We start from the raw sequence: 16,842 nt of genomic DNA on the forward strand, positions 1-16,842 counted from the left end.
CTCAACAGGAGATCGAAGAAGAGAGTAGCAACAACTCTCTGAACAGAAAAGCAACCACTTTCTGGAAGGTAGGACGTGCGGAGAAGTGAATCCGAGGCGATATTCGGAAGGATAGACGGCGGGGAGGGGGCCTCCATCACCCACTACCGGCAAGGGATAAAGCAGCCGAGCACAAAATCGGAACTTTTAGAAGCCAGCTCTGCTGAGGGATGTCGCTCCAGTGGCTAAGCTGGGGGTGGAAACCTCGTGGGACAGTGTGGTCTCAGGACCCTTGGGGTCACAGAAAGACCGGGGGTGCCTGAGTGCGCCAGAGCTCCCAGGGATCGGAGCGGGGAAGCCGGCTGCAGAGACGGAGCCGAGGTGCGGGCTCTCAGCTCGGGGTTGCCATAAACTGTGATCCGCGGCCCAGTCGGGCCACTGCTCCTGCAGCAGGGACCCAACAGGTGGCAGATCCGGGGAGACTCCCCTTCCTCCCCCGGGAGGAGCGGCGCGGGAGCGCACCGCAGGGATCTGCTGGGTTTGGAGACTCCACACGGGGTCGGGTGCCAGAGATAGAAACACTCGGTCACAGGCCGGGTGAGCACGGAGTGCGGCCGAGACCGGGGAGACGGGAGTGACTGCTCTTCTCTGGGGGCGCACTGAGGGGAGGGGCCCTGAGTTCTTGGCTCCTCCGGGCGGAGATTGGGAGGCCGCCATTTGCACTCTTGTCCTCCAAAGCTGTACGGAGAGCTTGCAGGGAACAAAAGCTCCTGAGAGCAAACCCGAACAGATTACTTAGCCCGGACCCGCCAAGGGCGGGGCAATTCCGCCTCCGGCAAAGACATTTGGGAACCACGGCAACAGGCCCCTCCCCCAGAAGATCAGCGAGAACAGCCAGCAAGCCGAGACCAAGTTTACCGATCAATGAGAAGGGGAGAACTCCAGCACTAGGGGAATACAGCACAGAGAATTCATGGCTTTTTTACCATCATTCTTTAGTCTTTCAAAGTTAATTTTTTTAACTTTTTTTTTTGAATTTTTCTTTTTCCCTTTTGCAACCAACATCTTATCAATCCCTTTTTAAAAAATCTTTTTTATTTTCCATTTTTAGAGTCATATTCTATCCCTTCATTGTAGGCAACCTTATTTTTAGTATATATATATAAGTTGTTCTCTCTTTAAAATTTTAGGATACAGTTTCTTCTAACAGACCAAAATATACCCTAAATCTCTAGTGAATGGCTTTGTTCTGGTCTCCTGCCTGATCACATTCTCTCCCTCTTTTTTTTTTTTTAATTTCTTCTTTCTTTTTTCAACCAACTTCTTATCAATTCCTTTTATAAAATCTTTTATAATTTTCATCTTTACAGTCATATTCCTTCCCTTCATCATATTTACCCTTATTTTTGTACATATATAAGTTTTTCTTTCTTTAAAATTTTGGGAGGCAGTTTCTCCTAACAGACCAAAATACACCCAAAATCTAGTGTGTGGCACTGATCTATTCACCAGCCTGATCATGTTCTTTTTTTTTCTTCCTTTTTCTTTTTTCTTTCTTTCCATTTCTTTTCCCCCAGTTTCAGGTCTCTTCTGATTTGTTTAGTGTATATTTTTCTGGGGTCGTTACCCTGTTAGCATTTTGTTCTCTCATTCATCTATTCTCCTCTGGACAAAATGACAAGATGGAAAAACTCACCTCAAAAAAAAGAACAAAAGGCAGTACTGACTGCCAGGGACCTAATCAATATGGACATTAGTAAGATGTCGGAACTAGAGTTCAGAATGACGATTATAAAGATACTAGCTGGGCTTGAAAAGAGCATGGAGGATACTAGAAAACCCTTACTGGAGAAATAAAAGAACAAAAATCTAACCAAGTCAAAATCAAAAAGGCTATTAATGAGGTGCAATCAAAAATGGAGGCTCTAACTGCTAGGATAAATGAGGCAGAAGAGAGAATTAGTGATATAGAAGACCAAATGATGGAGAATAAAGAAGCTGAGAAAAAGAGAGATAAACAACTATTGGATCATGAGGGCAGAATTCGAGAGATAAGTGGTACCATAAGATGAAACAATATTAGAATAATTGGGATCGCAGAAGAAGAAGAAAGAGAGAGAGGGGCAGAAGGTATATTGGAGCAAAGTATAACAGAGAACTTCCCTACTGTGGGGAAGGAAACAGGCATCAAAATCCAGGAGGCACAGAGAACCCCCCTCAAAATCAATAAAAATAGGTAAACACCCTGACATCTAAGAGTAAAACTTATGAGTCTCACAGACAAAGAGAAAATCCTGAAGGCAGCTCGGGAAAAGAGGTCTGCAACCTACAATGGAAGAAACATTAGACTGGCAACAGACCTATCCACAGAGACCAGGCAAGCCAGAAAGGACTGGCATGATATATTCAGAGCACTAAATGAGAAAAATATGCAGCCAAGAATACTATATCCAGCCAGGCTGTCATTGAAAATAGGAGGAGAGATAAAAAGCTTCCAGGACAAACAAAAACTAAAAGAAATGGCAAACACGAAACCAGTCCTACAAGAAATATTGATACAGTAACAGTAACCTTACAGGCAATACAGTGGCACTAAACTCATATCTTTCAATAGTTACCCTGAATGTAAATGGGCTAAATGCCCCAATCAAAAGACATAGAGTATCAAATTGGATAAAAAACCAAGACCCATTGATATGGTGTCTGCAAGAGACTCATTTTAGACCCAAAGACACCTCCAGATTGAAAGTGAGCGGGTGGAAAACGATTTACCATGCTAATGGACATCAGAAGAAAGCTGGGGTGGCAATCCTTATATCAGACAAATTAGATTTTAAACCAAAGACTGTAATAAGAGATGAGGAAGGACACTATATCCTACTTAAAAGGTCTATCCAACAAGAAGATCTAACAATTGTAAATATCTATGCCCCTAACATGGGAGCGGCCAATTATATAAGCCAATTAATAACAAAAGCAAAGAAACACACTGACAACGATACAGTAATATGGGGGACTTTAACACCCCCCCTCACTGAAATGGACAGATCATCTAAGCAAAATATCAATAAGGAAATAAAGACTTTAAATGATACACTGGACCAAATGGACTTCACGGATATATTCAAAACATTCCATCCCAAAGCAACACAATACACATTCTTCTCTAGGACCCATGGAACATTCTCCAGAACAGATGGCATCCTAGTCACAAATCAAGTCTCAACCAGTACCAAAAGATTGGGATCATTCCCTGCATATTTTCAGACCACAATGCTTTGAAACTACAACTCAATCACAAGAGGAAAGTTGGAAAGAACTCAAATACATGGAGGCTAAAGAGCATTTTACTAAAGAATGAATGGGTCAACCAGGAAATTAAAGAAGAATGAAAAAAATTCATGGAAACCAATGAAAATGAAAACACAACTGTTCAAAATCTTTGGGATGCAGCAAAGGCAGTCCTAAGAGAAAAGTATATAGCAATACAAGCCTTTCTCAAGAAACAAGAGTGGTCTCAAATACACAACCTAACCCTACACCTAAAGGAGCTGGAGAAAGAACAGCAAATAAAGCCTAAACCCAGCAGGAGAAGAGAAATAATAAAGATCAGAGCAGAAATCAATGAAATAGAAACCAAAAAAACAGTAGAACAGATCAATGAGACTAGGAGCTGGTTCTTTGAAAGAATTAAAAAGATTGATAAAGCCCTGGCCAGATTTATCAAAAAGAAAAGAGAAATGACCCAAATAAATAAAATCATGAATGAAAGAGGAGAGATCATAACCAACACCAAAGAAATACAAACAATTATAAGAACATATTATGAGCAACTATATGGCAGCAAATTAGATAAGCTGGAAGAAATGGATGCATTCCTAGAAATGTATAAACTACCAAAACGGAACCAGGAAGAAATAGAAAACCTGAACAGACCTATAACCACTAAGGAAATTGAAGCAGTCATCAAAAGTCTCCCAACAAACAAAAGCTCAGGGCCAGATGGCTTCCCAAGGGAATTATACCAAACATTTAAAGAAGCATTAATACCTATTCTTCTGAAACTGTTCCAAAAAATAGAAATGGAAGGAAAACCTCCAAGCTCATTTTATGAGGCCAGCACTACCTTGATCCCAAAATCAGACAAAGACCCCATCAAAAAGGAGAGTTACAGACCAATATCCCTGATGAACATGGATGCAAAAATTCTCACCAAAATACTAGCCAACTGGATCCAACAGTGCATTAAAAGGATTATTCACCATGACCAAGTGGGATTTATCCCCGGGCTGCAAGGTTGGTTCAACATCCGCAAATCAATCAATGTGATACAATATATTAACAAAAGAAAGAACAAGAATCATATGATCCTCTCAATAGATGCAGAAAAAGCATTTGACAAAGTACAGCATCCTTTCTTGATCAAAACTCTTCAGAGTATAGGGATAGAGGGTACCTGCCTCAATATCATAAAAGCCATCTATGAAAAATCCACAGTGAATATAATTCTCAATGGGGGAAAAACTGAGAGCTTTCCCCCTAAGGTCAGGAACACGGCAGGGATGTCCACTCTCACCACTGCTATTCAACATAGTACTAGAAGTCCTAGCCACAGCAATCAGACAACGAAAAGAAATAAAAGGCATCCGAATCGGCAAAGAAGAAGTCAAACTCTCACTCTTTGCAGATGATATGATGCTTTATGTGGAAAACCCAAAAGACTCCACCCCAAAACTGCTAGAACTTATACAGGAATTCAGTAAAGTAGCAGGATATAAAACCAATGCACAGAAATCAGTTGCATTTCTATACATCAACAAGACAAAAGAAAGAGAAATTAAGGAGTCGATCCCATTTACAATTGCATCCAAAACCATAAGATATCTAGGAATAAGTCTAACCAAAGAGGTAAAGAATCTGTACTCAAAAAGCTATAAAATACTCATGAAAGAAACTGAGGAAGACACAAAGAAATGGAAAAACGTTCCATGCTCATGGATCGGAAGAACAAATATTGTAAAGGTGTCAATGCTACCTAGAGCAATCTACACATTTAATGCAATCCTTATTAAAATACCATCCACTTTTTTCAAGGAAATTGAACAAATAATCCTAAAATCTGTATGGAACCAGAAAAGACCCCGAATAGCCAGAGGAATGTTGAAAAAGAAAAGCGAAGCTGGTGGCATCACAATTCCGGACTTCAAACTCTATTACAAAGCTGTAATCATCAAAGACAGTATGGTACTGGCACAAAAACAGACACATAGATCAATGGAACAGAATAGAGAGGCCAGAAATGGATCCTCAACTCTATGGTCAACTAATCTTCGACAAAGCAGGAAAGAATGTCCAATGGGAAAAGAATATCCAATGGAAAAAGACAGTCTCTTCAACAAATGGTGTTGGGAAAATTGGACAGCCACATGCAGAAGAATGAAACTGGACCATTTCCTTACACCACACACAAAAATAGACTCCAAATGGTTGAAAGACCTAAACGTGATACAGGAGTCCATCAAAATCCTAGAGGAGAACACAGGCAGCCACCTCTTCGACCTCAGCTACAGCAACTTCTTCCTAGAAACTTCGCCAAAGGCAAGGGAAGCAAGGGCAAAAATGAACTATTGGGACTTCATCAAGATAAAAAGCTTTTGCACAGCAGAGGAAACAGTCAACAAAACCAAAAGACAACTGACAGAATGGGAGAAGATATTTGCAAATGACATATCAGATAAAAGGCTAGTATCCAAAATCTATAAAGAACTTATCAAACTCAACACCCAAAGAACAAATAATCCAACCAAGAAATGGGCAGAAGACATGAACAGATATTTTTCCAAAGAAGACATCCAAATGGCCAACAGACACATGAAAAAGTGCTCAACATCACTTGGCATCAGGGAAATCCAAATCAAAACCTCAACGAAGTTGTCCGGCATGCCATCGCGCATGTGTGTCAACTATGAGGGTGGGTGCCGGGCAGGAGGCTTTCGACTAATGGCGCAGGCACACCTGTTGGTGTCCTGATGGAGCAGCATGCTAGCCATCCCAATGGAAAAGCCAAAGAGGAAAGTAATGTTGTGCCTCTTTGTCGAGCCAAACCCTCCCCTAGCTTTATTAATCTTCAAGCAAGTTCCCCACCGGCCACTTTCTTGAACATCCAGAACACAAAGCTGCCCTCAGGAGTTGACCACAAGCCCAAGGAATTCCTGGGACTCCTAGAATGTATGTATGCCAATCTCCAGCTCCAGACCCAGTTCGCCCAACAACAGATGGCTATTTTGGAAAATTTACAAGCATCCATGACACAGCTGGCTCCTGGGAAGGGAAGCAAGAACTCTTCTCTCCCAGCCTTATCCTGCAATCTGTTGTTAAATCACTTGCCCCAGCTCAGTAAATGAATTGTGGAACACACACACAAAAAAACCTCAATGAGATACCACCTCACACCAGTCAGAAGAGCTAAAATTAACAAGTCAGAAAATGACAGATGTTGGTGTGGATGCAGAGAAAGGGGAACCCTCCTACACTTTGGTGGGAACGCAAGCTGGTGCAGCGACTCTGGAAAACAGTATGGAGGTTCCTCAAAAAGTTGAAAACAGAGCTACCATACGTCCCAGCAATTGCACTACTGGGTATTTACTCCAAAGATACAAATGTAGTGATCCGAAGGGGTACGTGCACCCCAATGTTTATAGCAGCAATGTCCACAATAGCCAAACTATGGAAATGGCCAAGATGTCCATCAACAGATGAATGGATAAAGAAGATATGGTATATATATATATATATATATATATATATACACAATGGAATATTACACAGCCATAAAAAACCCCCGAAATCTTGCCATTTGCAACGATGTGGATGGAACTAGAGGGTATTACGCTAAGCGAAATAAGTCAATCAGAGAAAGACATGTATCATATGATCTCAATGATATGAGGAATTCTTAATCGCAGGAAATAAACAGGGTTGCTGGAGTGGTGTTGGGTGGGAGGGATGGGGTAGCTGGGTGATAGACATTGGGGAAGGTATGTGCTATGGTGAGCACTGTGAATTGTGTAAGACTGATGAATCACAGACCTGTACCTCTGAAAGAAATAATACATTATACGTAAAAAAAAAAAAAAAAAAGAAGATAGTAGGAAGGGAAAAATGAAGGGGGGGAAATAGGAGGGGGAGATGAACCATGAGAGACTATGGACTCTGAGAAACAAACTGAGGGTTCTAGAGGGGAGGGGGGTGGGGGGATGGGTTAGCTTGATGATGGATATTAAAGAGGGCATGTATTGAATGCAGCACTGGGTGTTATACACAATGAATCATGGAACACTACATCAAAAATTAATGATGTAATGTATGGTGATTAACATAACAAAATTTTTTAAAAATGAGTTTTCTTTAATAAAAATTATGTCACAAGAATTTGGCACTACAAAATTCTGTAATATGTCACATGAAGAAGCTATAACGTTATATGTTGTGGCAGCAGGTGCTGGGTGTCAGGTCTTCAGATTTTATTAGGGACAATCTGAAAAAATAGTATACTCCAGATACAAGGCATGAAAAGGACCTCATGAATGGCAGTTAAAATAGATAACAGGCCAAAAACAAGGTGAAATGTAATAGTTCAAGTTGCCTCTACATTTTGGTAAATAATAGAGCTATCTGAGAAAAAATATTTACTTTGAAGAAAGGTAAAAATTACATTACTTTAAAAACATGAACAGATGCATGATGTATGCAACATACTTTCAAAGGGTTCAGAAAACAGGGACATATATGTAGAGAGTAAAAGATCAGTAGAGAAAGCATGCACAGATGATAAAGCAAATGGAACAAAATGCTAATAGGTAAAGCTAGATAAAGAATATATGTATGTTCTTTGTACTATTCTTTAAACTTTAATGAAAGTTTGGGATTATTTCCAAATAAAAAGTTTACAATGATTAAACGTGTGAAAAGAATGGGGGGGAAGAAAGTAGAGGCTCTTGATAAGCTATTTTTCTACAGTTAATGTCTGAGATTAACTAAATGTCCATATAAATCCTTGATTAGATAACCGTTCTTGTTAATCAAAAATATGAGACCATTCCTCAGAATGGTCAAAATCAGACAACTGAAACTGCTAATTGTTATCATATATGATGGGGTTTTCCATTTTTTCAGTAAAAATACAGAACTTTATTTGTTAGGGTTATTTTTTAAAGATTTTATTAATTTATTTGACAGAGAGCAGGAGAGAGAGAGAAAGCGACAAGCAGGGGGAGCAGCACAGAGAGAGGGAGAAGCAGGCTCCCCACTGAGCAGGGAGCCCGATGAGGGGCTTGATCCCAGGACCCCAGGATCATGACCTGAGCAGAAGACAGACGCTTAACCGACTGAGCCACCCAGGAGCCCCTTTTTACTAGTTTTAAATTAGCAACATAATTTTCTTTTTGTAGTTCAACTATTAGAATGGACTCAATCTAAATCATCCATGGTTGGGGCACCTGGGTGGCTCAGTCAGTTAGGCAGTTAAGCATCTGCCTTCGGCTCAGGTCATGATCCCGGGGCCCTGGGCTCGAGCCCCAGGTCTGGCTCCCTGCTCGGCGGGGAGTCTGCTTATCCCTCTCCTTCTCTCCCTCCACCCCCAGCTCCTGCTCGCTCTCTTTCCCTCGCTCTCAAATGAATAAATAAAATCTTAAAAAAAATAAATCATCCATGGTAAGAGAAGTTCAAAGTTATCAGGTTAATAATAAGAGTTAAAACAGTTTGGCAATAAAGTCTAATTCTTTTCCAATTCCTTCATTTCATTCAGAATTAGAACTTTTGAGGATACTAATTCTAAAGTAGGTTGCTTAATAGATAATAAGAAATGATTTATCATTATTATTTCTTTTAACAAAAATGCCTAGAGGATCCTAATACAAATCTCATTGGAGTGTTTGCACTAACTACAGATCTTCTACCATGCTCTTAGGTCATTCTCTAATGTTCTTGAAGAGAACACACATTCTCATATAGTTAGACATGTGCCTGCTACACTTTGACTTGATTTGGCAACCAAGGTATTGTGATCTGTCTAATTTTGAGTGTGATGGCCCTGGACAGGGACTGAATGCAATTCTATTCTCTGAAAAGAACACAGCCAATTCTGGTGCTCTATAAATATGCAATCATAATAGAACCTTAGGGCTAGAAGGGAACTTGAGAGGTCCTCCAGTCTGCCTTGCTCCCTTATATCATCCTACACTAAATGTACCTTATAAAGACCTACGGAAGGAGGTGCCTCAATTTTCACAAATGAGGTTTACCAACAGTCACTGGCTACTGTCAGGAACTAGTTCCCTACATTAAACTCAAATGTATGGTACTATAGTTATGCATAAAGTACAGACCAACAACACCTGCTGACCATACTTGGCATAACAGTTCTTCACAGACTTGAAGACACTTAAAAACTCCCCAACTTTCCATCACAGAAAATGATCCCAGGACCTTTCTTTATCTGTCTAATTTTCCAACTGTTTATTATCTGAGGGGCCTACTCCAGTATTTTCTATGTTATTTTTAGGAATGGTAGCCCTAATTGCACCCAGAGGTGGACATTAGTAGATTCTTCCAAAATCTAACATGAACCAATGTGTACCCAATCTTATTCATGATATGTAAAGCTGAGGAGGTCACTCTTTTTTCTTTTCTTCCTTATTTCTGCTCTGAGTATATTTAATATTCTTTACACACATTAATTTTTATTTGAGTTATTACTCTTATTTTCTGGTCCCTTGAAGACACAATATGATAAATCAGAGAGACCTCCAATTTGGGCATCTGATGAACCTAGATTCAAATCTCAGCTTTTCCCTTTTCTAGTTGTGATTACTAAGCAAGTTTTTGAATCCCTATGTACCTCAGGTCTAATCAAGATAAAGTTTATGGAACAGTTAGTATAGTGTTGAGCATGTACTAGGAATTAAAGAAATATTACTGCTCTGATAATAATAATAATTATTATTGAGAATGCCAGCAAGTCTCTTACTCCAGTGTATCAAACTCTGGGTTTGCTGCCTTGGCTCTTTAAGATGACCTCACACACCAATGGCCCAACATGGCTGCATCAGTTCTGCTCCCAGTTGTCATCTGAACTTCTGATATAAAGACCTGATTGAAAAAAAAAAAAAAAAAAAAAAGACCTGATTGCCATTCCAATCCAGTTCCTTCTGGCTCTTGGGACTCGATTTTGCCTCTTAATTTTGGCCTTTTTTTCTTTTGACTCTTTTTACTTATATCTGAACTTATGTTCCTCTGCTTTGAGCCTTAAAGTTTTCTGAGTGTCTAGGTTCCAACGCACTCTTTTGCTCTGTCTCTAGAAGAGAAAATACCTGTCTATGTTACCCAAGCTCTAAAAAGAATTCAGGCAGTAATACAAGACAGAAGCTTCAAAGATAATGCACTTCATTATTAGCACATTATTTAGCAGTATGAGTTAAACTAACTGTGGTTTAAATCCCAGTGTTGCTATTTATTATCTGTGTGACTGCAGAGAGGGTGTCTAACCTTTCTGAGTCTCCGTCTGTACACCTGCATAAGAAAAATAAATATGCTTTGTTGTAATGATTACATGGGACTTGCAATAAGAACACTGCTGCAGAAGTTAACAGGTTCCAAGTCATCATTTTCCCTCCCCTTCCCTTGTGGGGTGGGTGGGTGAAAAACAAGAACAAATATATTCTGAATTCTCTATGCTTGGCAAAACTAGAAATATTAGATATTATTTACAGATCTCAAAATATGTGGAGAGCTATCCAAAAGCAGATGAGATCATGAAGAGCCACTTGGTAGAGGGTGACAAAATGCATGAAGGTTAAGAGGTCTCAATAATAGCTGAGCTCAACAAGCACCAGCCAAAATATACCTCCTAAAGGTGGGAGACTCATTCTGAAGCATGAAGTCTATATGCTTTGTTTGAAACAATGGAAGTGGGGACAGGCTAAGTGGCCACTGGCAGAAGCCTTCCTAGACAAAGTTTGTTCAAAGAAGCAGAAGAGGCAGTGGTAATTAAAGAATAACACAGGACTTCAGTTCCTTAAAGAATACAGAAGGTTATAAGAGACAACTGCCTTCACCTTAACAAACAAAGCAAGCTGGAGAAGCGACAAAATCATCATTCTTAAAACCTAACAGAGAGCTGATGACACAAAGACACTCAGGTGAAACATTCCAGAAAATCCATGAGCATTTCCTAATAAAGAAGAGACCCATGGTTGTTCTCATTCCTGAAGGAGTAGAATAAGCCTCCACAGACATAGGTAAGAAGAAACCAGCCAAACTTCTAACAAACTTTTGGGTCCGCATCAGTGCTGGCACCACATATGAGGATTTCAAAGAACCTAAGCCACAGAGTGAGGTATAAGGTTCACTAACCAACGCTTTCCTATGAGTCATCACTGAGTGCTCAGGACATGGTAGAACTGCTGAGAGAGATGCTCCCCTGGGCTATGCAAGAAGAGGTAGCTGACCCTCTGAAGGTGGGATGCAAGGCAGCAGAGCTAAGAGAAGTCCATGTTAAGTACTCTGAGATCTTGGATATTGCAGGCTAGGGAGTGGGGCAAGATCGTTCAGAGAAACCTATCTGAGGCATTCCAGCATTGCAGCCACCAAAGGTTAGAGTAGGAGAGGGGAGCAGGAGAGCTGAGAGAAAATGCTCTAGGGAATTCTGGGTCTTCAAAGAGTATAAGCTCACTAATTTCCACTTAGTTTAATTGGAGCGGAGAGAAATCTCCAAAGGTATAGAAAGTCAAGATCAGGACTGGAGAGCAAAGACAATGCCCCAGAGACTTAAAAAGTTAGCAATGGGGCTGTAAAGCAGAGAAAGAGATCCCACAAACCAAAAAGATGGTGGCTTGGCTGAAAAGCAGAATGAGATCTCTGGAAATTCACCAGTGCTCAAAGCTCAAGCCCTGCTGAAAGGAAAAGCCTAACCATAGCCTCAAAATGTGAATTAAACTGAAACTGCAAAAAAGAGCCCATACACAGTCCAGTTAGAGGTTAGATTAACTTAGCCACTCCACCATAGCAGCCTGAAAGAAAAGGAAGGGTTTTGTTTTGTGTTTTATTTTTTGATAAAATTTTACTTACTTTGCTCCCTATTACTCTTTTATGTAAAATATCCAGCACACAATCAAAAATTACAAGACACAATAAAAAGCAAGAAAACGTGACCCATGGTCACACACTCAGAGATGATCCAGGTATTGGAATTATCACACACAGGGACTTTAAAATAACTATGATAAAACTACTAAGGGATATGGTAGAAAAGATGGACAGTACCCACTGAAGAGATGGGGAATTTCAGTAGAGAAAGAGAGACTATAAAAATAAACCAAATATATAGAAATGATAGCACAAAAAATGTGGTATCAAAATGTAATTAAAATGATATCGTTAAAATCACTTGAGAGCATACTAGAAAGAGCAAAGAAAAGGACCCATAAACTTAAAAGGAGATCAGTGAAAAGTACCCAAACCAAAAAACAAAGATACAAAAAAGTGAAAAAAGCAAAGCAAAGCACACAACTGTGGAATAATATTAAATGACCTAACATATTTGTAATTGGAGTCAAAAAAGGAAAATAGAAAAAATGGGGCAGAAGAAATATTTAAATAAATAATGACTGAAAACTTTATTGAACTGATAAAAGAGATCACCCCATAGGTCCAGCAAACTCAATGAATCACCAGCAAGTTCACACCTGCTGCAGAGAAACCACACATAGGTACAACATAATTAAACCTCCCACTGAAACGCAAAGATACATAACAAATCTTAAAAGCAGTCACAGGATAAGAGAACATTCATCACATATAGAGAGTAAAAATGACATAAATGATGGATAACTTCTCACCAGCAACAACGGAGGCCAGAGGATAATAAAATTATACCTTTGAAGTGTAGAAAGGTAGGAAAATAAACAAACCTGTCAAACCAAGAGTCAATGTCCAGTGAAAATACTATTTAAAGCTGATGGTGAAACAAATACGTTGTTGTTGTTTTTTTTTTTCCCAGATAGATAAAAGCGGAAAGAATTCATCTCCAGTGGAACCAACTGGATACGCTAAAATGAGTTCTTCAGACTGAAGAGATAAGACACCAAATGGAAATTATGAACTGCATAAAGGAAAAAAAGAGCTCCAATAAGTATATCTGGGTGGATATAAAACACTTTTTCTAAGCATATGGCATGAGGCTCCCAGCATATGTAGCAGTAAAACGGAAAACAACAAGGGTACAAAGAGTGGGGTGGAATTCTACTGCGGAAGGGCTGAACATTGTCCATGGAGTAAAATGATATTGTTTGAAAGCAGACTGTACTAACTTAAAGATACACACTGTACTCTCTTATAGGAACCACTAAAAAATAATACAGAGCTATACTCAAAAATTTAATACAAGAGATAGAACATAATATTAGAAACTATGTGATTTATTCAAAAGAAGGCAAGAAATAAGGACCAAAGGAACAAAGAATAGGCACACTATATACACAGTCACATATGTCAAACATATGTCACATACATGTCAAGTATACCTCAATAAAGCTGTTTTTCAAAAAAAGAAAAAAAGTGAGCACTAATACTACTATTACTTAACATTTTACTGAAAATACTAGCAAACACAATTAGACAGAAATATAAAATTAAAGAAAAAACCATCACTACTTACAAATGATGTAATTGTATATCTCAAAAATTCAAGAGACTCAGCTGAAATTGCAAACAGTAAGTGAATATAATAAGAGAGCAAGTTGAAATATTAAAATACAAAAACAATTCATAAATACAAATGACAATGAATTAGAAGATGTAATGGAAGAAAGGTCCCATTTAAGGTAAAAACATAAAATACAGAACAACAAAGAATAATTTTACCTTAATTCATTTATAATCCTGAGGTGAGAAAGCCTTTCTAACTTTGATTCTAAATACAGAACCATAAAAGATAGATGATTTTGACCATACAAAAGATAAATATTTTTGAATGGCAAAATACAGAACAAAGATAGAATAAATTTAGTGTTCGATTTAATAAAGTCTAAAGACAAACTATAAACTGAAAAAAAAGTGCAAATTCTATTTTGACCAAGGGTTAATCTTCAAGACATACCAGACAATACCTTGTAGACATTGTGGGTTTGGTTCCAGACCACCACAATAAAGCAAATATTGCAATATAAAGTGATTCAAATTAATTTTTTGGTTTCCCAGTATATATAAAAGTTATGTTTACACTGTACTGTAGTCTATTAAGTGTGTAGTAGCATTGGGTCTAGAAAAAATGTACATACCTTAATTTAAAAATATTGCTAAAAAATGCTAACCATATCTGAGCTTTCAACGAGTCATAATCTGATCACAGATCATCATAAAAATATACTAATAATGAAAGGATTGAAATACTCAGTTAGTATTGAGAATTCCCAAAATGTGACACAGAGACACAAAGCGAGCAAGTGCTGTTGGAAAAACGGTGTCAACGGAGTTGCTTGACACAGAGTTGCCACAAACTTTCAATTTGTAAAAAATCTGTGAAGCACCATAAAATGAAGCATGTTTGTATAAAGAATTCTTAGACATTAATATGAAAAAGAGCAACAATCACCAGTCCCTCCCACCCCCAAAAAACGGGCAAAGGGTAAAAACAGTTCTTGAAAACATTCCATCTTACTCATGAGAAAAGTTTAATGAAAACTACATTAAGCTACCCCTTTATTCCTATCAATTTGACCAATATCCAGAAGTCTGATACTTCATGTTGTAAGTGAAAATTCATTTTGTGAGTAACTGTCCTCTCATGCACTGCCAAGGGGAGTGTCAACTGGGATATCCCCCGTAAGGACAAGGGTGAAAGGATTATCAATATTGCAAATGCACACACTCTTCGAAGAAGTAATTCTATTTTTTTCTTTGTCCACATGAAAAATGACAAAGTTCAATGTCATTCACTGCAGCACCACATGCAATACCAAAAACCATCTACCAACGGGATTGGTTAAATAAATTTGGTACATTCATACAACGGAACACTATTCAGATATCAAAAAAAGGAATGAATGACTTTTTTACATATTGCTCTCCAAGATCAACTGATAAGTGAAGAAAGCAAGGTGCAGAATAGTACGTACGGTTTATGTTGTCTTTTGTACGGTATGTCATCTTGCTCTTACTTAAACGGGGAGGGAGAAGAACGTACCTTCGTATTTGCTTGTATATACATAAAGAAAAGCTGAAAAGATATACAAGGAATTAATAACAACAGCTACCTAGGTTAGGGATTTGGGGGAGAGTGGAATGGGGAACTGAGATGGGCAACAGAGGTGGAAGGGAGAATTTTCCCTGCGTAGATGATGATCATCTTTATCACTATCAGTACCACAATCTCCAGCATCTGCTGGGTAAAAGGTTTCCAATAATGCAACAGAAAACTTCAGGTTATATTTTTAGGACTTTTTGGCAATTGCTAATGAATACTTTGCAGGGTACTTGAAATAATGGGGAAATTTTAGGCATGAGATTAAGAAAAATCCCAAAAAAGTGAGAACTTCTGGACCATGGAGAAGTTTCCCAAAGGAAAAAAGCAGGAATCCCCATGTCTGACTCAACTGAGTGAAGTGGCTTGGGCAGACTGCTGAACAGTGTGCCACAGGGTGCAATCACACAGTGGCCCCTGTAAGGAGGGCTAAGTAATCCAGTTAATGTTACCATTCATAATCTCTACAGATCTAGCACATCAGATTTATGTGCATGGGTAAAAGAAGAAATGGTAACCGCAGGCCCAATCCATAACAATATAAATGCACTATTTCACATGGATAACAACAAGAAATAAAACTTTCAAAGCCAAGCAATTAACTGATAAAAGATTATTTCTACCACACAGGCCAGAAGACTTAAACATTAATATATAAGGACTGTCCTCTTCAAGTCTCTCTCCAAGCCACTATTCTGTTAGTGGAAGAAAACTTGGAAAATTTATTTAAAGAAAACATTTGATCAATATCAAAAATTTTAATTATAGGTTTCACTAATTACAATTTAGCACCTTATCAAATGGGAATCCTCTAACTTCTTAGGAAAAACAACAGGAAGCACGAAAATTTGTTTGCTTTCTTTCAGGAATGAGAGAAAGCCCAGGCAATTTAAATTAAAAGCATACTTCAAACTTCCATAAAAACTCTGTTTTGTTTGTTCCTAGGGAACCAAGATGTTACAACACGAAAATTAGCTGCTTGCAGGATACCAACACTAGAAATAGAATAATGGGAAAGAAGTCAAGTTAGTTGTGTTAAAAGAAACAAAAAGGAGTAGGTTTAATTCTAAGCTACCAATAAAAAAGCACATATACTTAAATTAGAGTTTATATTTTCTTGAAAAGGTCAAGATCTCCCTATTCCTGAACAAGTTGTAAACATTTGATTCAGGGACTAGAGCCAACGTTATTAAAACAAGATCATGCTATTGATCACAAGCAGGAGTTGGGAAGAAAATGAAGACAGATAGATACAAGTCTAGTCTCACTTTTCGAAAAATAACTAAAAATACGTGACCTGATGACAATAGGTCACCAGTCATGTTCACAGGAATTTAACAGATGTAAAAATCATATGCAGGCATCCTTCTAATATCCCACAGTTATCACATTGATTAACCATTCAATTCCATTTGATTTATGGAAGGTTGTTGTGGGGTTTTTTTTGTTTTCTTTTTGGTTTTTTTGGTAAGGATTATTGAACTGAAGGCCACAGATATAACTGCAGATACTAATCCCTAATTTATCCAGGACAGGTAAAAAAAAAAAAAAAAAAAAAAAAAAAA

At 38.4% G+C, this 16,842-nt stretch overlaps 2 protein-coding genes and 1 pseudogene across 8 annotated transcripts in view; 2 read left to right on the top strand and 1 right to left on the bottom strand.

Moving 5' to 3' along the window:
* VTI1A (vesicle transport through interaction with t-SNAREs 1A) overlaps positions 1-16,842 on the bottom strand; it is a 364,802-nt gene that overhangs the window by 292,410 nt on the left and 55,550 nt on the right. The window lies entirely within an intron of this gene.
* Positions 5,996-6,383, top strand: LOC112830882 (TSSK6-activating co-chaperone protein-like). The gene has a single exon (XM_025881072.2). It carries the CDS (start codon positions 6,009-6,011, stop codon positions 6,381-6,383), a length of 375 nt encoding a protein of 124 aa, XP_025736857.1. The 5' UTR covers positions 5,996-6,008.
* Positions 15,372-16,842, top strand: part of LOC112830878 (lysine-rich nucleolar protein 1 pseudogene) — a 5,450-nt pseudogene continuing 3,979 nt past the window's right edge.

The sequence above is a fragment of the Callorhinus ursinus genome, unplaced genomic scaffold (genome assembly GCF_003265705.2).
Source record: "Callorhinus ursinus isolate GAN/ISIS: 27379988/994484 unplaced genomic scaffold, GSC_fseal_2.0 scaffold20, whole genome shotgun sequence".
Classification (NCBI taxonomy): domain Eukaryota; kingdom Metazoa; phylum Chordata; class Mammalia; order Carnivora; family Otariidae; genus Callorhinus; species Callorhinus ursinus.